Source organism: Leptodactylus fuscus, chromosome 1 (genome assembly GCF_031893055.1).
Source record: "Leptodactylus fuscus isolate aLepFus1 chromosome 1, aLepFus1.hap2, whole genome shotgun sequence".
NCBI lineage: Eukaryota > Metazoa > Chordata > Amphibia > Anura > Leptodactylidae > Leptodactylus > Leptodactylus fuscus.
In genome coordinates this window covers 20,436,767-20,458,694 of record NC_134265.1, presented here as the reverse complement: position 1 = coordinate 20,458,694, position 21,928 = coordinate 20,436,767, and the positions used below count along the sequence as shown (strand labels likewise).

Below are 21,928 nucleotides of genomic sequence, written 5' to 3'. Positions count from 1 at the left end.
ATTCCAGGTCTTGCACAGATTCCAAGTCCTGCACAGATTCCAGGTCCTGCACAGATTCCAGGTCCTGCACAACTTCCATCACCTGCACCTCCTTCAGGTCCCACACTTATGTAGTTAAAGGAACAGTGCAGAAGTAAGGAACAGTACATAACAGAGTGGCTGACTATACTAGTGAAGGGCACTAGGGTTGGCATAATTGAGGGCACACTAGCTATCACTATCACTGGGCCGATCTCCTGCACAAAGCTGCTACTTTTATGCTTGTGCATTATCGTCATGTGCATCACTAAATGCAGTAGTGTTACAGAGGGTTAGGGATGGGGCTGCTGTGCCCTCACCTAATATACTACTGTCATGCTGCACAGCCCTTACGTTTTGGTAATATACAGATCATCTGGTTACGGCACGTTACCTCACTCCAAGGTTTGGCAAGCCACGACAAACACGGCTCTGGGTTACATGAAGTGTTCTGCACCGGGTTATGTCCAGGGGACTGGCAATGGAAAGGTCGCAGGGGTCGGTTTTCGCGGATATCGATGCACTGGATCTCTCTGGTCTTGAATCCACCACCACAATTGGCAGAGCACTGTGTGATACATGAGATGAGATATTGAAGGATTGGTGATACATAATGATTTAGAAGACAATATAGTCTAAGACCATCACTGGTTTAACATGAAAGTCGCTGCTGAGAGCATTTATATTGTTGGTCTAACATTTTATGCTGATCCATTTCTTAAAGGGATTTTCCAGGATTATAGTATCAATGACCTATGCTTTGGTTGTCAACATTAAAAAAGTGGGAATTCAATGCCCAGGAGCCCCACAGATCAGCTGTAGAGGTTGCAATGAGCTTTTCATAGCTGCTGATACACAGAGAATAGAGCAGGAAGCAGACAGCGCCATCTTCTGTATAGTGGTTGGACCGAGTCACTACAGCTTATTTTCTATTCAAGCAGATGGGAGATGATCTGCAATACCTGGTCTGACCACATCACAAAGAACGGAGCTGTCTGCTTCCTGCTCCATTCTGTGTCTATCAGCTGCCAAGAACAGCTTATCGATGGGGGTGCCGTTGTTCAGACTCTCATAGATCTGATATTGATCATCTTTAGGATGGGTCATCAATAGTTTTACCCCCAAAACCCCTGTAAGAGTTATTAAACACTCTAATATTCCAAATCAAAAGAATAAAATGCAATGTGACAGGTGACGGGGAGCGGATACGCCTTACCTTAGACCAGTTTCCGGTTCTCCAGTGCGCACATGGACGCAGGTGACATCTTCTGGCAGGGTCCGGTTTTTTAATGTGTCCGCAGTCGTCTTCATCTCCTGAGCTACATTCTACGTTTCTCCAGAACGCCCCCACTCCGCAGGTGGTGGAGCACTGTAATAACAAGAGGCGTTTCAATCGATACAATGAAACAACTTAGCACTTTATTAAAGTGTCTCTCCAAAATACAGGGCTGTTCACACGAGACGCTGCACAATCTGTGGCAAATAATTGGGAGAGAAAGGATTTCTATGATCTTACGATATCTTCTATTAAGGCGCAGGACCCGAGTACAGTCTCAGCGGGGGATTTCAGGAGAGGCTTCTTGAGGATACACATGGTAGGAGCCATTACCTATTATAGCTATGGGCTTCAGGAAAATCCGGAAAATCTCCTCGAACCCATTAGAAGTCAAAATACACAATGTATGCCTTAGGAAATCCCATAAAGGGAATCTCCGGACCCAGAACCGCCTACACGACTGAAAACCACAGTTATACTTCTGCTATTCCATCACCCGAGTCGCCATCTTCTCCAGACTATGTAACTTTTCGAAAAAAAAAAATTCATTTTGTGAAGTTCTGGGGTTCCTGTAAGTATAATTGACTCATGAGAGTGCGCAGAATATTACAGTCCCCTCTTCAGATGAGGGGACAGGACGTGACCCTGCCGAATATTAGAAGAAGCCATTACACTGAGCCAGAGTCGGCGTCTCATCATCTGCACCCTCGTGTCCAGTCCCATGAACTCTCTCCTCGCTTCTTCTCACCTCGGTCGCATCTCGCGAATTCGTCTCGAGGTTTATAATGGTTTTCTGACCTTGAGGACTCTTTATATATTGGACGATTTAGGAATTTCTAAAAAGTATTGTCCTCCGAACGTCACGGCTGATAACGTGTCGGAGAAAGTTAAAAGATGTTTTCCCAGACATGTTATCTAATCGCCTTGTGTGAACTGTGTCCTTATTGATTTAACCCTTAAAGGGATTGTCCGCCACCCAATATCGTTTCATGTTTTTAATCTTCATAAGTAGAGATGAGCAAACACGGTTCGATCAAATATCAGGCCGTTCAAGGTATGCAATCGAATACCAGGCGGTAAACGCAGTAAAAATTTGTATCCCCTCCCACCTTCTCTGGCGCGTTTTTTAACACTAATAACTGTGCAGGGAAGGTGGGACAGGAACTACGACAACGGAGGCATCGAAAAAAAATCGGAAAAAGTAATTGGCTGGCTAAATCAGGTGACCTCCACTTTATACCAATGGTGGATTTAACATTCGATTAATTTGAGACTGTGAACTATGTGACTGTGAGACAGGGACAGAAGTACTGGCAGGGTTAGCTAGGGATTACCTTTATTTAGGGGGGAATGTTACTCACCCAGCTCTTTGGGGCTCTATCTTGTCGGGATCCCTGTCAGCTTGCGATATGTGCGAGCTGACTTTTTCCCATAGGAATGCATTGACCAGCGTTGATTGGCCAGTGTACAGCATTCGGCCAATCAACCCTGGTTCTGCTGGAGGAGGCAGAGTCTAAGATCCGTCCACAGCAGTTTCCATTGTGGTCCGATCTCAGATGTAGCAGTGCTGACACAGCTCTGCTACATGGAGAAGCGGCAGAGCTCAGCAAACACAGAGATGCAGCAGACTTGAGTGTGCAGCATGGTTCAAAGCACACTCAGCACTGCTACATCAGATGCAGCAGAGCTGAGTGTGCAGCAGTTTCAGCTGAACCCTGCTGCACACTCAGCTCTGCTTCATCAGACTGCTACATTGGACCCTGCTACACTGTTACATCGGCCAGCACTGCTACATCGGGCTGTGCGCTCAGCTGGGCTACTCCGGAGATGCAGCCGAGCAGAATGCACGCCCAGCACTGATACATCGGAGATGAAGCAGAGCTGGCCGTTGGCTGAGCTCGGCTACTCCGGAGTAGCCAAGCTGAGCGTACGGCCCGATGTAGCAGTGCTGGCCGATGTATTAGTGTCCGATGTATTAGTGTCCGATGTAGCAGAGCTGAGTGTGCAGCAGGGTTCAGCGCACATTCAGCTCTGCTAAATCTCCAGTGTAGCAGTGCCAGCACTGCTACATCTCGGCATAGGAATGCATTGACCAGCATTGATATAGCTTTCGGCCAATCAATGCTGGTTCTGTCGGTGGAGGCGGAGTCTAAGAGCAGTCCACAGCAGTCTCCATTCTGGTCCGATCTTAGACTCCTCCTCCTCACAGACGAGCCTTCGGCAGAACCAGCGTTGATTGGCCGAATGCAGTACTCTGTATGGCATTCGGCCAATCAACGCTGGTCAATGCATTCCTATGGGAAAAAGTCAGCTCGAGCATATCGCAAGCTGACTGGGATCCCGACATAACACAGTGACTTGGGCTTGTTAGATGCCCCCAGACATGCTTCCCCTGCTGTCCCAGTTGCATTCCAGGGTGTTGGCATCATTTCCTGGGGTGTCATAGTGGACTTGGTGACTCTCCTGAGTCGAATGGTGGGATCCCCTGAAACAAAGCATTTTCTCCCATAGACTATAATGGGGTTCAGTATTCGTTCGAATAGTCGAATATTGAGCGGCTATTCGAAACGAATATCAAATATTTTACTGTTCGCTCATCTCTATTCATAAGCTTTCTGTCGTCCACCTCAGGCGGCAAAAAGGCTAGGTTCACCCCTGGATCTGGGGTCTGAATTTAGTTAAGGGTTTGACCTGGGGTCTTCTGAGGTTTGTTACATACGAGAAATCCTTCAAGCATATTGTGAAAAATATAAAAAACTCCAAGTAAGAATGAGAATCAAAGCTGCCAACTAGAGAAGGCTGAAGAATAATCCAAAAAATCTAATAATAAAGATGGCGGCCTATCTCCTGAGCACTCGAGTAATCCTTATATTTAGATCATACAGCAGACAATGACTTGGTCCTTTGACTTCGCCATCAGCTGAAGTAGTATTACGTACGTGACTTGGAGTCATTTTGTTCTCGGAACGACCCTGGAGTTTTTGTATTTTGGCCGTCACGAGCCGCCTGCTCTTGTATCAACGTATTAGATATGAGGTTAAACGCGCCTCGAGCCGGCTGCAGATTTACACGTCGCCTCTGCCTATGACACGACACATTTCTATTTCCCATGAGCTACAAGAAAGTTCTTTTTATTGAACAGTTTGTTCTAGAAATTTAACATTTGCCCCGTCCGGTGCGAGCGACCGGCAGGAACTGAGAAACTGTGATGAGAGTTGTAGATAAAAACCAGCAGCGACACCAGGAATACATCGCAAAATGATTAGCGAAAAGTGGCCTGCAAAGAACACGGATACGGAGGCGACACATCTGTATAAACTGTGGGTGTTGCATATTTAAAGGGAGACTCCGCACAAATCTATAGTTTCCGCGGCCTCCATTATGGTAATCCGTGCTCACTAGATACGAGATCCATCACACCGAGGCCATTCTATACACTCAACAGAATGGAAATCGCAACACAAGGGAGGGAGGGCGTGCCGTAAAAAATCATGGCCAACTATTCTGGATTAGAGCGAGAAGAATCACAACAATTTCAGATTTGGTAGAATCTGGGTCGGTACAAACCAGTTTCTTCTGGCTACAAGATGACTTTTGTCTATGGCATGTGTCTGGTAATCACTATTATGGGGCAAAGCTGTAATACCCAAAACAACCTATGCACAAGAGTGGTGCTGTTTCTTAAATAAAGTCATTTTAATCTCTATACAACCCACTTAAAGGGAGTCCAGTGGGCGGTCCTGCTCAGCGACCGACAGTGATATTTGTATGTACACTCATATGGGCAAGGCCATCAGTTATTTCTGGTTCTCCGAGTCCAGTAGATGGACCATCCAATGGTTGACTGCCTTCCCCCTATGAGATAGCTGGCAATCAATAAGGAGGACCGCCCACTGGACTACTAAGCCCAGACAAGAAGTATCTGCATCACGTGGTCACTTTGCGTTTTTGACATGTAGAGATTAGAGATGAGCGAGTAGTTATTCAATCGAATATTACGGTATTTGAAATACTCGTACTCGATCGAGTACTACTCGCTATTCGAATGGAAAAGTTAGATGCAGAACCAGCATTGATTGGCCGAATGCTATACAGTTGGCCAATCAACGCTGGTTCTTCTCCTACCTTTAGAAGTCTTCTCCGTGCAGCGTCCCCGCGGCGTCTTCCGGCTCTGAATTCACTCTGCCAGGCATCGGGCCTGGGCAGAGCCGACTACGCATGCCTGCTTGTAGTGCAGACATGCGCAGTCGGCTCTACCCTGGCCCGATGCCTGGCAGAGTGAATTCAGAGCCGGAAGACGCCGCGGGGACGCTGCACGGAGAAGACTTCTCGGAGGATCCAGCCCGACCCTCACTCGTGGACTTGGTAAGTATAATTTGATCGAACGTTGCCTACCCCTGAAACGAGCGTTTTCCCCCCATAGAGTATAATAGGGTTCGATATTCGATTCGAGTAGTCGAATATTGAGGGGCTACTCGAAACGAATATCGAACCTCGAACATTTTACTGTTCGCTCATCTCTAGTAGAGATCACTTCTTAAAAATTACAACAAAAAGTTGCAGAACTTTTTATTACACCATGATTAAACTTCTTACCTCGCTCCAGTCCCCCACTATCCAGTGAACGGGTCTCGTCTTATTCCCGGATGACCCTGTATTGTTTTCGATGGCTGTGGAATTCAATATATTATAGGTTTCATTCATACTTAGGTCAGGCAATGGCGATTGATCATGGTTGGCCAAGTCGATCAGTTCTGGGTCTTGCTCACTGAGGTCCTCAGGTGAAGTACTTTCGGGTGGACTTTCTGTAGTTTCCATTGGGCTAAGTGAACTTGACATCTCTGTCATGACCATGACTGTAGTTGATGTTTCCGGATGGTCTGTGGTGTGGTTCTCCTGGTGGACCTTCACCCTACCCTTGTGTCTCTTACTTCGAGATTCAATGATATTATTATTTTCAATATCATAGTAGATATCCGGTTCCTCGGTCTGCAGGTCACTTTCCGTGGTGTCTGTCTGGGTTTCCGGTTCTTGAGTCAGAAAGTCGTACCTTGGTGTTACATCTGGGACTTGAGTTGGGTTTGGTGGGGAATTGGTGACATTGAAGACCAAGTCAAGGTCTATTTGAGTCACGTTGTCATTACTTACGATGAGACTTTCATTAAATTCTTTGGAGGTTGGAGGAACTTTTGTCAAATTTGTGCTACCTTTCTTCTTATTACTAGACACAAGGACAAAGTTATATTTGTAGACCAAGTTGAAGTGAGTGGAATTTGGGATGTCGGAGACTTGGAAGTCATCTTCTATGGAGTTGACAGAAGGGAGCTGTGAGGCTGTAGTAGACATCGGTGTGGTCTCGACATTTGGAGCTTTAGTAGATGAAGAAGATCTGGGATTCTTTTTGATTAGAAAGAAACGTCTCTTAGGTCCTTCAGCAATTTTTGGATAGATTTTGAGGGTTGTTTTGAGGTTCTTGTATTTAGGAGGAAGTTGGGCTGGTCGCTTCTGGAGTGGGCACTGCTGAAGTCCACAGAGGGATTTGGAGTAGGGTTTCTTGGAGGGGTCACACGATTCGTTATTATGTTTTGCACATGTCACATTACGGGTTCGTATGCCACCTCCACATGTGACAGAACACTGTTAAGGGGAAAAAAAAATGATGAATACGTGGGGCAGAAGATGTTCCTTTGGCACCTTCTAGGTCAGGATTGTAGATATAAAACACCACACAAATTGAATTTGTGGAGAAAAACAAATTATCACACAAAAAAATTTAACACTGCATTGGGTTTGTGTTACTCATCGGCGGGCTTAAAGTGAACAGCACTCCCAGTGTCCAGACGTAGTACTGCAATGAAGAGCTGCAGCTTTAAAGGGTTTCGTGTAATTTTAACAATTTTTTTCCTACTTCAAAAACTTTGCAAATAAATTAATTTTGCAAAAAGTTGTTACTAACTGAGCCCCCTATTTTGTACTATGTTGGGCCACAAGCAGGAGGCATTATACTACGGGGACACAAGGGGTATTGATACTGTATGGGTGGGGCCACAAGGAGGAGGCATTATACTATGGGGACACAAGGGGTATTGACAGAGCTGCCATCAGGAATTTTGGGGTCCCATACAGCCCAAGTGTCTGCCCCCCGTCATTTTCAAACTGCTTTATTTTGTGACATACCAATTATGTATTACCTCCCAACTTTTGAAGAGGAGAAAGAGGGAGAAAATGTGCTCTGTGCGCCGCAACAAAATTTAGCCCCGCCTACTTTTCAGTTGACTCCGCCCATTCTCATTCATTTATCATGTGCTCCCACACAGTATAATCCTCCTACAGTCACCCGTAAATTATATGCCTCCCCTCCATCTCTCCCCCAGTTTCATATACACCCTTCCTCTGCCCCCAGTTTCATGTCCCCCCCTCCATCTCTGTCCCCAGTTTCATGCTGTTCTCCCCCTTTCAACTGCACACAGTTTCATGTCCCCCCGTCTCTGCCCCATTGTCATGCCGTTCCCCCCCTCATCTGCCCCAGTGTCATGCCATTCTCCCCCCTTCATCTTCCTCAGTGTCATGCCATTCTGCCCCAGTGACATGCCATTTCCCCCCCTCTTCATCTGCCCCAATGTCATGACGTTCCCCCCCCTTCATTAGCCCCAGTGTCGTGCCATTCCCCCCTTCATCTGCCCCAGTGTCATGTCGTTCCCCCTCTTCATCTGCCCCAGTGTCATGCCGTTATCTCCCCACCCCCTTCATCTGCCCCAGTGTCATGCCATTCTCCCCCCCCTTCATCTGCCTCAGTGGCATGCCATTCTCCCCCCCTTCATCTGCCCCAGTGTCATGCTATTCTCCCCCCCTTCATCTGCCCCAGTGTCATGCTATTCTCCCCCCCCTTTAATCTGCCCCAGTGTCATGCCATTCTCTCCCCACCCCCTTCATCTTCCACAGTGTCATGCCGTTCCCCCCCCCTCCCCTTCATTTGCCCCCCAGTTTCATGGGCCCCTTCATTATGTTCCATCTTAATGTTAAACACAAAACAAACACTTACACTTACCTCTTCCATCGCTCCCCCGACGCTCCTCTCTCTGCTCACTCCACTGACATAATTGTAGGCGCGATGTGATGACGTCATCGCGCCTACACACGCCGAAGCCGGGAAGCAGCGTTTAAAGCAGGAGCTGAGCTGTCACAGCTCCTGCTTTAATCGCGTATGTATTCAGCTCATCAGCGTCCGACGGACGCAGATGAGCTGAAATCGGGACCGGCAAGTGCTGGGGCGGGCAAGTGCCGGGGGACCCCAGAGGCTCTGTGGACCCCGGCACTTGCCCGACTATGCCCTGTGCTGACGCCGGCCCTGAATGACTGCTGCGGGCGCAAGGGGGCTGGCACACGGTGGCGGGCCAAAACCGGGCCCCCTCCATTTTTCAATTTTGCCGGGCCCCTGACGCCAGTACCAGTAATACTGGCCTATCGGCAGCCCTGGGTATTGATACTGTATGGGTGGGGCCACAAGGAGGAGGCATTATACTACAGGAACACAAGGGGCATTGATACTGTATGGGTGGGGCCACAAGGAGGAGACATTATACTACAGGGACACAAGGGGAATTGATACTATATGGGTGGGGCCACAAGGAGGAGACATTATACTACGGAGATACAAGAGGTATTGATACTGTATGGGTGGGGCCACAAGGAGGAGGCATTATACTACAGGGACACAAGGGGAATTGATACTGTATGGGTGGGGCCACAAGGAGGAGACATTATACTACAGGGACACAAGGGGAATTGATACTGTATGGGTGGGGCCACAAGGAGGAGACATTATACTACGGAGATACAAGAGGTATTGATACTGTATGGGTGGGGCCACAAGGAGGAGGCATTATACTACAGGGACACAAGGGGTATTGATACTGTATGGGTGGGGTCACAAGGAGGAGACATTATACTACGGGGACACAAGGAGTATTGATACTGTATGGGTAAGGTCACAAGGAGGAGACATTATACTACAGGGACACAAGGGATATTGATACTGTATGGGTGGGGTCACAAGCAGGAGGCATTATACTACGGGGACACAAGAGGTATTGATACTGTATGGGTGGGGCCACAAGGAGGAGGCATTATACTACGGAGACACAAGGGGTATTGTTACTGTATGGGTGGGGTCACAAGGAGGAGACATTATACTACAGGGACACAAGGGGTATTGATACTGTATGGGTGGGGTCACAAGCAGGAGGCATTATACTACGGGGACACAAGAGGTATTGATACTGTATAAGTGGGGCCACAAGGAGGAGGCATTATACTATGGAGACACAAGGGGTATTGATACTGTATGGGTGGGGCCACAAGGAGGAGACATTATACTACGGGGACACAAGGTATTGATACTGTATGGGTGGGGCCACAAGGAGGAGGCATTATACTACGGGGACACAAGGGGTATTGTTACTGTATGGGTGGGGCCACAAGGAGGAGACATTATACTACGGAGATACAAGAGGTATTGATACTGTATGGGTGGGGCCACAAGGAGGAGGCATTATACTACAGGGACACAAGGGGTATTGATACTGTATGGGTGGGGCCACAAGGAGGAGACATTATACTACAGGGACACAAGGGGAATTGATACTGTATGGGTGGGGCCACAAGGAGGAGACATTATACTACGGAGATACAAGAGGTATTGATACTGTATGGGTGGGGCCACAAGGAGAAGGCATTATACTACAGGGACACAAGGGGTATTGATACTGTATGGGTGGGGTCACAAGGAGGAGACATTATACTACAGGGACACAAGGAGTATTGATACTGTATGGGTAAGGTCACAAGGAGGAGACATTATACTACAGGGACACAAGGGATATTGATACTGTATGGGTGGGGTCACAAGCAGGAGGCATTATACTATGGGGACACAAGAGGTATTGATACTGTATGGGTGGGGCCACAAGGAGGAGGCATTATACTACGGAGACACAAGGGGTATTGATACTGTATGGGTGGGGTCACAAGGAGGAGACATTATACTACAGGGACACAAGGGGTATTGATACTGTATGGGTGGGGTCACAAGCAGGAGGCATTATACTACGGGGACACAAGAGGTATTGATACTGTATGGGTGGGGCCACAAGGAGGAGGCATTATACTATGGAGACACAAGGGGTATTGATACTGTATGGGTGGGGCCACAAGGAGGAGACATTATACTACGGGGACACAAGGGGTATTGATACTGTATGGGTGGGGCCACAAGGAGGAGGCATTATACTACGGGGACACAAGGGGTATTGTTACTGTATGGGTGGGGCCACAAGGAGGAGACATTATACTACGGGGACACAAGGGGTATTGATGCTGTATGGGTGGGGCCACAAGGAGGAGGCATTATACTACGGGGGCACAAGGGGTATTGATACTGTATGGGTGGGGCCACAAGGAGGAGACATTATACTACGGGGACACAAGGGGTATTGATACTGTATGGGTGGGGCCACAAGGAGGAGACATTATACTACAGGGACACAAGGGGTATTGATACTGTATGGGTGGGGTCACAAGGAGGAGACATTATACTACAGGGACACAAGGGGTATTGATACTGTATGGGTGGGGTCACAAGCAGGAGGCATTATACTACGGGGACACAAGAGGTATTGATACTGTATGGGTGGGGCCACAAGGAGGAGACATTATACTACGGGGACACAAGGGGTATTGTTACTGTATGGGTGGGGCCACAAGGAGGAGGCATTATACTACAGGGGCACAGGAGGATAGTATATGGGTGCATTAAAGGGGCATTGTACACTGTCAGGGCTCTGTCATAGCGCAACAGTGTGAGATTTGTTTAGAGTGCCCCTTTAATATCCCAAGTTGTCCACTACCACCTTAGCTGTTTACCTCAGTCCAGTTGCTCACTGACCAGTCGGATGGACATGAGATATCCCTGTTGCAGGATATATAGGCCTTGGGTCTGGTGAGATGGTGGCAGTCCTCAGATGGGAGAGCTTGTTCATCGGTCCCTACGGTTCGGATACATAGGACCGTTCTCTTCTTCTCACCCGTAGGGCCACAGGTAGCTGAACATTCCTGCCATTCCCCAGTCCACCACCTAAGAACAGAAGGCGCTACGTTATTTGATGCTTCCTGTAATATAACTTCTTGGTAGTACAGAGAAAAACAACAAATTACAAAAGGGATCTTCTGCAAAGTTCTATTCAGTCATTGTTAAAGGGGATCTCTACTATGAACTTATGTTTTGAAGAGGAGGGTCAGTTGCCGATCACAAGGTATCTCGCTGCAATGACCCCAGAGATTGTAAATTGTGGTGAAAAGGCAGTAAGTAGATCAGATCATTTTCATGCAGCGCCACCACAGGGGAAAGGAGGCATTACACAATCCAACACTAAAACCAATGGGTTGTCCATGTAATGTGTGGATGTGTCAGGTCCTCCAGAGCCGGAGACACTCTTTACAGATGATCTATTGACTCTAAATCTAATAAGGTCGCTGAAAAGGGATTCTCTAAATCTGTTAACCCTTTCATCTCATTCTTACGATAAATCTATAAGATGCCATTATCTGAAGAGGTCAGTGTGGTGGCAGATTTGGTTGGCAACACTCGTCAACCAAAGTTGGGGAATGTGTTCGCGCATGCGTTGGAATGTACTCACAAAAATTTCAGCCATTTTGAACCAGTGTTTTTTCTTTGAGAACCGTCAAATGAAGGTTAGAGAGATAGCAGAGGTTCTCTAGCACCATTTGGTGAACTAGAACAATGTTTTTGTTCGTGGTTGCAGTTTTTGGCCATCCCAAATGTTCATCGTCAACCAAGCTGGTACGACCATGTTTAAATGCATTGACCAGCGTTGATTGTCCGAATGCGATACAATGTACAGCATTCGGCCAATCAACGCTGGTTCTGCCGGAGGAGGCGGAGTCTAAGATTGGTCCATAGCAGTCTCCATTCTGGTCCGATCTCAGGTATAGCAGAGTTGACAGAGCTCTGATGCATCTCAGGTGTAGCAGAGCTGTGCGCTCAACTCTGCTACATCTGAGATCGGACCACAATGGAGACTGCTGTGGACTGATCTTAGACTCCGCCTCGCATTCGGCCAATCAACGCTGGTCAATGTATTCATATGGGAAAAAGTCAGCTCCCACATATCGCAAGCTGACAGGGATCCCGACGAGATAGAGCCCCAAAGAGCTGGGTGAGTGACATTCCCCCCTAAATAAAGGTAATCCCTAGCTAACCCTGCCTGTACATCTATCCCTGTCTCACAGTCACATAGTTAACAGTCTCATATTACCCGAATCTGAAATCCACCATTCGTATAAATTGGAGGTACCCTGATTTCGGCCGCCGATTACTTTTTACGATTTTTTTTCACTGCCTCCATTGTCGTAGTTCCTGTCCCACCTCCCCTGCGCAGTTATTGGTGCAAAAAAAGCGCCAGGGAAGGTGGGAGGGGAATCAAATTTTTAGTGTGTTTGCCGCGTGGTATTCGATTGGAATTGAATACCTCGAACAGTCTAATATTTGATCGAATACCAATTCGATCGAACGCTGTTTGCTCATCTCTAATAGATATATAAGAGATAGATAGATAGATAGATAGATAGATAGATAGATAAATAGATAGATAGATAGGAGATAGATAGATAGATAGATAGATAGATAGATAGTAGATAGATAGATAGATAGATAGATAGATAGATAGATAGATAGGAGATAGATAGATATATAGGAGATAGATAGATAGATAGATAGATAGATAGATAGATAGGAGATAGATAGATAGATAGATAGATAGATAGGAGATAGATAGATATATAGGAGATAGATAGATAGATAGATAGATAGATAGATAGATAGGAGATAGATAGATAGATAGATAGATAGATAGATAGATAGGAGATAGATAGATATATAGGAGATAGATAGATAGATAGATAGATAGATAGATAGATAGGAGATAGATAGATAGATAGATAGGAGATAGATAGAAAGATAGATAGATAGATAGATAGATAGGAGATAGATAGATAGATAGATAGATAGATAGGAGATAGATAGATAGATAGATAGATAGATAGATAGATAGATAGATAGGAGATAGATAGATAGGAGATAGATAGATAGGAGATAGATAGATAGATAGATAGATAGATAGATAGATAGATAGGAGATAGATAGATATATAGGAGATAGATAGATAGATAGATAGATAGGAGATAGATAGATAGATAGATAGATAGAAGATAGATAGATAGATAGATAGATAGATAGATAGATAGATAGATAGGAGATAGATAGATAGGAGATAGAAGATAGATAGATAGATAGATAGATAGATAGATAGATAGATAGATAGGAGATAGATAGATGTATAGGAGATAGATAGATAGATAGATAGATAGATAGATAGATAGATAGATAGGAGATAGATAGATAGATAGATAGATAGATAGGAGATAGATAGAAAGATAGATAGATAGATAGATAGATAGATAGATAGATAGATAGATAGGAGATAGATAGATAGGAGATAGAAGATAGATAGATAGATAGATAGATAGATAGATAGATAGTAGATAGATAGATAGATAGGAGATAGATAGATAGATAGATAGATAGATAGATAGATAGGAGATAGATAGATAGATAGATAGATAGGAGATAGATAGATAGATAAGAGATAGATAGATAGATAGATAGATAGATAGGAGATAGAAGATAGATAGATAGATAGATAGATAGATAGATAGATAGATAGATAGATAGGAGATGGATAGATAGATAGATAGATAGATAGGAAATAGATAGATAGATAGGAGATAGATAGATAGATAGATAAGAGATAGATAGATAGGAGATAGAAGATAGATAGATAGATAGATAGATAGATAGATAGATAGATAGATAAGAGATAGATAGATAGATAGATGATAGATAGATAGATAGATAGATAGATAGATAGATAGATAGATAGATAGGAAATAGATAGATAGATAGGAGATAGAAGATAGATAGATAGATAGATAGATAGATAGATAGATAGGAGATAGAAGATAGATAGATAGATAGATAGATAGATAGATAGATAGGAGATAGATAGATATTAGATAGATAGATAGATAGATAGATAGGGAGATAGATAGATAGATATATAGGAGATAGATAGATAGATAGATAGATAGGAGATAGATAGATAGATAGATAGATAGATAGGAGATAGATAGATAGATAGGAGATAGATAGATAGATAGATAGATAGATAGATAGATAGATAGATAGATAGATAGATAGGAGATAGATAGATAGATAGATAGATAGATAGGAGATAGATAGATATATAGGAGATAGATAGATAGATAGATAGATAGATAGATAGGAGATAGATAGATAGATAGATAGATAGATAGGAGATAGATAGATATATAGGAGATAGATAGATAGATAGATAGATAGATAGATAGATAGAAAGGAGATAGATAGATAGATAGATAGATAGATAGATAGATAGATAGGAGATAGATAGATAGATAGATAGATAGATAGATAGGAGATAGATAGATATATAGGAGATAGATAGATAGATAGATAGATAGATAGATAGATAGGAGATAGATAGATATTAGATAGATAGATAGATAGATAGATAGATAGGAGATAGATAGATAGATAGATAGATAGATAGATAGATAGATAGGAGATAGATAGATAGATAGATAGGAGATAGATAGAAAGATAGATAGATAGATAGATAGATAGATAGATAGATAGATAGGAGATAGATAGATAGATAGATAGATAGGAGATAGATAGATAGATAGATAGATAGATAGATAGGAGATAGATAGATAGATAGATAGATAGATAGGAGATAGATAGATAGATATATAGGAGAGAGATAGATAGATAGATAGATAGATAGATAGATAGATAGGAGATAGATAGATAGATAGATAGATAGATAGATAGATAGGAGATAGATAGATAGATAGGAGATAGAAGATAGATAGATAGATAGATAGATAGATAGATAGATAGATAGGAGATGGATAGATAGATAGATAGATAGATAGATAGATAGATAGATAGGAGATAGATAGATAGATGTATAGGAGATAGATAGATAGATAGATAGATAGATAGATAGATAGGAGATAGATAGATAGATAGATAGATAGATAGATAGGAGATAGATAGATAGATAGATAGATAAGAGATAGATAGATAGATAGATAGATAGATAGATAGGAGATAGAAGATAGATAGATAGATAGATAGATAGATAGATAAGAGATAGATAGATAGGAGATAGAAGACAGATAGATAGATAGATAGATAGATAGGAGATAGAAGATAGATAGATAGATAGATAGATAGATAGATAGATAGATAGATAGTAGATAGATAGATAGATAGATAGATAGATAGATAGATAGGAGACAGATAGGAGATAGATAGATAGGAGATAGATAGATAGATAGATAGATAGATAGATAGATAGATAGGAGATAGATAGATATATAGGAGATAGATAGATAGATAGATAGATAGATAGATAGATAGATAGGAGATAGATAGATAGATAGATAGATAGATAGATAGAAGATAGATAGATAGATAGATAGATAGATAGATAGATAGGAGATAGATAGATAGGAGATAGAAGATAGATAGATAGATAGATAGATAGATAGATAGATAGGAGATAGATAGATGTATAGGAGATAGATAGATAGATAGATAGATAGATAGATAGATAGATAGGAGATAGATAGATAGATAGATAGATAGATAGATAGGAGATAGATAGAAAGATAGATAGATAGATAGATAGATAGATAGGAGATAGATAGGAGATAGAAGATAGATAGATAGATAGATAGATAGATAGATAGTAGATAGATAGATAGATAGATGTATAGGAGATAGATAGATAGATAGATAGATAGGAGATAGATAGATAGATAGATAGATAGATAGATAGATAGGAGATAGATAGATAGGAGATAGATAGATAGATAGGAGATAGATAGATAGATAGATAGATAGATAGATAGGAGATAGATAGATATATAGGAGATAGATAGATAGATAGATAGATAGATAGGAGATAGATAGATAGATAGATAGATAGATAGATAGATAGAAGATAGATAGATAGATAGATAGATAGATAGGAGATAGATAGATAGGAGATAGAAGATAGATAGATAGATAGATAGATAGATAGATAGGAGATAGATAGATGTATAGGAGATGGATAGATAGATAAATAGATAGATAGATAGATAGATAGATAGATAGGAAATAGATAGATAGATAGATAGATAGATAGATAGATAGGAGATAGATAGATAGATAGATAGATAGATAAGAGATAGATAGATAGGAGATAGAAGATAGATAGATAGATAGATAGATAGATAGATAGATAAGAGATAGATAGATAGATAGATAGATAGATAGATAAATAGATAGATGATAGATAGATAGATAGATAGATAGATAGATAAGAGATAGATAGATAGGAGATAGAAGATAGATAGATAGATAGGAGATGGATAGATAGATAGATAGATAGATAGATAGATAGATAGATAGATAGATAGATAGATAGGAAATAGATAGATAGATAGGAGATAGAAGATAGATAGATAGATAGATAGATAGATAGATAGATAGATAGGAGATAGAAGATAGATAGATAGATAGATAGATAGATAGATAGGAGATAGATAGATATTAGATAGATAGATAGATAGATAGATAGATAGATAGATAGATAGGAGATAGATAGATAGGGAGATAGATAGATAGATAGATAGATAGATAGGAGATAGATAGATAGATAGATAGATAGGAGATAGATAGATAGATAGATAGATAGATAGATAGATAGGAGATAGATAGATAGGAGATAGAAGATAGATAGATAGATAGATAGATAGGAGATAGATAGATAGATAGATAGATAGGAGATAGATAGATAGATAGATAGATAGGAGATAGATAGATATATAGGAGATAGATAGATAGATAGATAGATAGATAGATAGATAGATAGGAGATAGATAGATAGATAGATAGATAGATAGATAGATAGATAGGAGATAGATAGATAGATAGGAGATAGATAGATAGATAGATAGATAGATAGATAGATAGGAGATATATAGATAGATAGATAGATAGATAGATAGATAGATAGATAGATAAGAGATAGATAGATAGGAGATAGAGATAGATAGATAGATAGATAGATAGATAGATAGATAGGAGATAGATAGATAGATAGATAGATAGATAGATAGATAGGAGATAGATAGATAGATAGATAGATAGATAGGAGATAGATAGATAGATAGATAGATAGATAGATAGGAGATAGATAGATAGGAGATAGATAGATAGATAGGAGATAGATAGATAGATAGATAGATAGATAGATAGATAGGAGATAGATAGATAGATAGATAGATAGATAGATAGATAGGAGATAGATAGATAGGAGATAGAAGATAGATAGATAGATAGATAGATAGGAGATAGATAGATAGGAGATAGAAGATAGATAGATAGATAGATAGATAGATAGATAGGAGATAGATAGATGTATAGGAGATAGATAGATAGATAGATAGATAGATAGATAGGAGATAGATAGATAGATAGATAGATAGGAGATAGATAGAAAGATAGATAGATAGATAGATAGATAGATAGATAGGAGATAGATAGATAGGAGATAGATAGATAGATAGATAGATAGATAGATAGATAGATAGATAGTAGATAGATAGATAGATAGATAGATAGATAGGAGATAGATAGATAGATAGATAGATAGGAGATAGATAGATAGATAGATAAGAGATAGATAGATAGATAGATAGATAGATAGATAGATAGATAGGAGATAGAAGATAGATAGATAGATAGATAGATAGATAGATAGGAGATGGATAGATAGATAGATAGATAGATAGATAGGAAATAGATAGATAGATAGATAGGAGATAGATAGATAGATAGATAGATAGATAGATAGATAGATAAGAGATAGATAGATAGGAGATAGAAGATAGATAGATAGATAGATAGATAGATAGATAGATAAGAGATAGATAGATAGATAGATAGATGATAGATAGATAGATAGATAGATAGATAGATAGATAGATAAGAGATAGATAGATAGGAGATAGAAGATAGATAGATAGATAGATAGATAGATAGATAGGAGATGGATAGATAGATAGATAGATAGATAGATAGATAGATAGATAGGAAATAGATAGATAGATAGGAGATAGAAGATAGATAGATAGATAGATAGATAGATAGATAGGAGATAGATAGATATTAGATAGATAGATAGATAGATAGATAGATAGATAGATAGGAGATAGATAGGGAGATAGATAGATAGATATATAGGAGATAGATAGATAGATAGATAGATAGATAGGAGATAGATAGATAGATAGATAGATAGATAGATAGATAGATAGGAGATAGATAGATAGGAGATAGAAGATAGATAGATAGATAGATAGATAGATAGATAGATAGATAGGAGATAGATAGATATTAGATAGATAGATAGATAGATAGATAGATAGATAGGAGATAGATAGATAGGGAGATAGATAGATAGATATATAGGAGATAGATAGATAGATAGATAGATAGATAGATAGGAGATAGATAGATAGATAGATAGATAGATAGATAGATAGATAGATAGGAGATAGATAGATAGGAGATAGAAGATAGATAGATAGATAGATAGATAGATAGATAGATAGATAAGAGATAGATAGATAGATAGATAGATAGATAGATAGATAGAGATAGATAGATAGATAGATAGATAGATAAGAGATAGATAGATAGGAGATAGAAGATAGATAGATAGATAGATAGATAGATAGATAGATAGATAGATAGGAGATGGATAGATAGATAGATAGATAGATAGGAAATAGATAGATAGATAGGAGATAGAAGATAGATAGATAGATAGATAGATAGATAGATAGGAGATAGAAGATAGATAGATAGATAGATAGATAGATAGGAGATAGATAGATAGATAGATAGATAGATAGATAGATAGATAGGAGATAGATAGATAGGGAGATAGATAGATAGATATATAGGAGATAGATAGATAGATAGATAGGAGATAGATAGATAGATAGATAGATAGATAGATAGATAGGAGATAGAAGATAGATAGATAGATAGATAGATAGATAGGAGATAGATAGATAGATAGATAGATAGATAGATAGATAGATAGATAGATAAATAAGAGATAGATAGATAGGAGATAGAAGATAGATAGATAGATAGATAGATAGGAGATAGATAGATAGATAGGAGATAGATAGATAGGAGATAGAAGATAGATAGATAGATAGATAGATAGATAGATAGTAGATAGATAGATAGATAGATAGATAGATAGAGTAGATAGATAGATAGATAGATAGATAGATAGATAGGAGATAGATAGATAGATAGATAGATAAGAGATAGATAGATAGATAGATAGATAGATAGATAGATAGATAGGAGATAGAAGATAGATAGATAGATAGATAGGAGATGGATAGATAGATAGATAGATAGATAGATAGATAGATAGGATAGATAGATAGATAGATAGATAGGAGATAGATAGATAGATAGATAGATAGATAAGAGATAGGAGATAGAAGATAGATAGATAGATAGATAGATAGATAAGAGATAGATAGATAGATAGATAGATAGATAGATGATAGATAGATAGATAGATAGATAGATAGATAGATAAGAGATAGATAGATAGGAGATAGATAGATAGATAGATAGATAGATAGATAGGAGATAGATAGATAGATAGATAGATAGATAGATAGATAGATAGATAGGAGATAGATAGATAGATAGATAGATAGATAGATAGATAGATAGATAGATAGATAGATAGATAGATAGGAGATAGAAGATAGATAGATAGATAGATAGATAGATAGATAGATAGGAGATAGATAGATAGGAGATAGATAGATAGATAGATAGGTAGATAGATAGATAGATAGATAGATAGATATAGGAGATAGATAGATAGATAGATAGATAGATAGATAGATAGGAGATAGATAGATAGGAGATAGAAGATAGATAGATAGATAGATAGATAGGAGATAGATAGATAGATAGATAGATAGATAGATAGATAGATAGATAGGAGATAGATAGATAGATAGGAGATAGATAGATATATAGGAGATAGATAGATAGATAGATAGATAGATAGATAGATAGATAGGAGATAGATAGATAGATAGGAGATAGATAGATATATAGGAGATAGATAGATAGATAGATAGATAGATAGATAGATAGATAGATAGGAGATAGATAGATAGGAGATAGATAGATAGATATATAGGAGATAGATAGATAGATAGATAGATAGATAGATAGGAGATAGATAGATAGATAGATAGATAGATGATAGATAGATAGGAGATAGATAGATAGGAGATAGAAGATAGATAGATAGATAGATAGATAGGAGATAGAAGATAGATAGATAGATAGATAGATAGGAGATAGATAGATAGATAGATAGATAGATAGATAGGAGATAGATAGATAGATAGGAGATAGATAGATATATAGGAGATAGATAGATAGATAGATAGATAGATAGATAGATAGATAGGAGATAGATAGATAGGGAGATAGATAGATAGATATATAGGAGATAGATAGATAGATAGATAGATAGATAGGAGATAGATAGATAGATAGATAGATAGATAGATAGGAGATAGATAGATAGGAGATAGAAGATAGATAGATAGATAGATAGATAGATAGGAGATAGATAGATAGATAGATAGATAGATAGATAGATAGATAGGAGATAGATAGATAGATAGGAGATAGATAGATAGATAGGAGATAGATAGATAGATAGATAGATAGATAGATAGATAGATAGATAGGAGATAGATAGATAGATAGATAGGAGATAGAAGATAGATAGATAGATAGATAGATAGAGATAGATAGATGTATAGGAGATAGATAGATAGATAGATAGATAGATAGATAGATAGATAGAGATAGATAGATAGGAGATAGAAGATAGATAGATAGGAGATAGATAGATAGATAGATAGATAGATAGATAGATAGATAGGAGATAGATAGATAGATAGATAGATAGATAGGAGATAGATAGATAGATAGATAGATAGATAGGAGATAGATAGATAGGAGATAGATAGATAGATAGATAGATAGATAGGAGATAGATAGATAGATAGATAGATAGGAGATAGATAGATATATAGGAGATAGATAGATAGATAGATAGATAGATAGATAGATAGATAGATAGGAGATAGATAGATAGATAGATAGATAGATAGATAGATAGATAGAAGATAGATAGATAGATAGATAGATAGGAGATAGATAGATAGGAGATAGAAGATAGATAGATAGATAGATAGATAGATAGATAGATAGATAGATAGGAGATAGATAGATGTATAGGAGATAGATAGATAGATAGATAGGAGATAGAT

The 21,928-nt window shown here is 39.6% G+C and overlaps 1 protein-coding gene across 1 annotated transcript in view; it reads right to left on the bottom strand.

Annotated features, from left to right (window-relative positions):
• The window catches only part of ADAMTS12 (ADAM metallopeptidase with thrombospondin type 1 motif 12), a 343,281-nt gene that overhangs the window by 22,610 nt on the left and 298,743 nt on the right, over window positions 1-21,928 (bottom strand). Inside the window, exons 18-21 of the mRNA XM_075268182.1 lie at window positions 11,216-11,426; window positions 5,891-6,931; window positions 1,235-1,387; window positions 413-586 (exon numbers count right to left, since the gene is read on the bottom strand). Of these exons, the coding sequence (XP_075124283.1) occupies window positions 413-586; window positions 1,235-1,387; window positions 5,891-6,931; window positions 11,216-11,426 (1,579 nt within the window). The remainder of the gene's footprint in view (window positions 1-412; window positions 587-1,234; window positions 1,388-5,890; window positions 6,932-11,215; window positions 11,427-21,928) is intronic.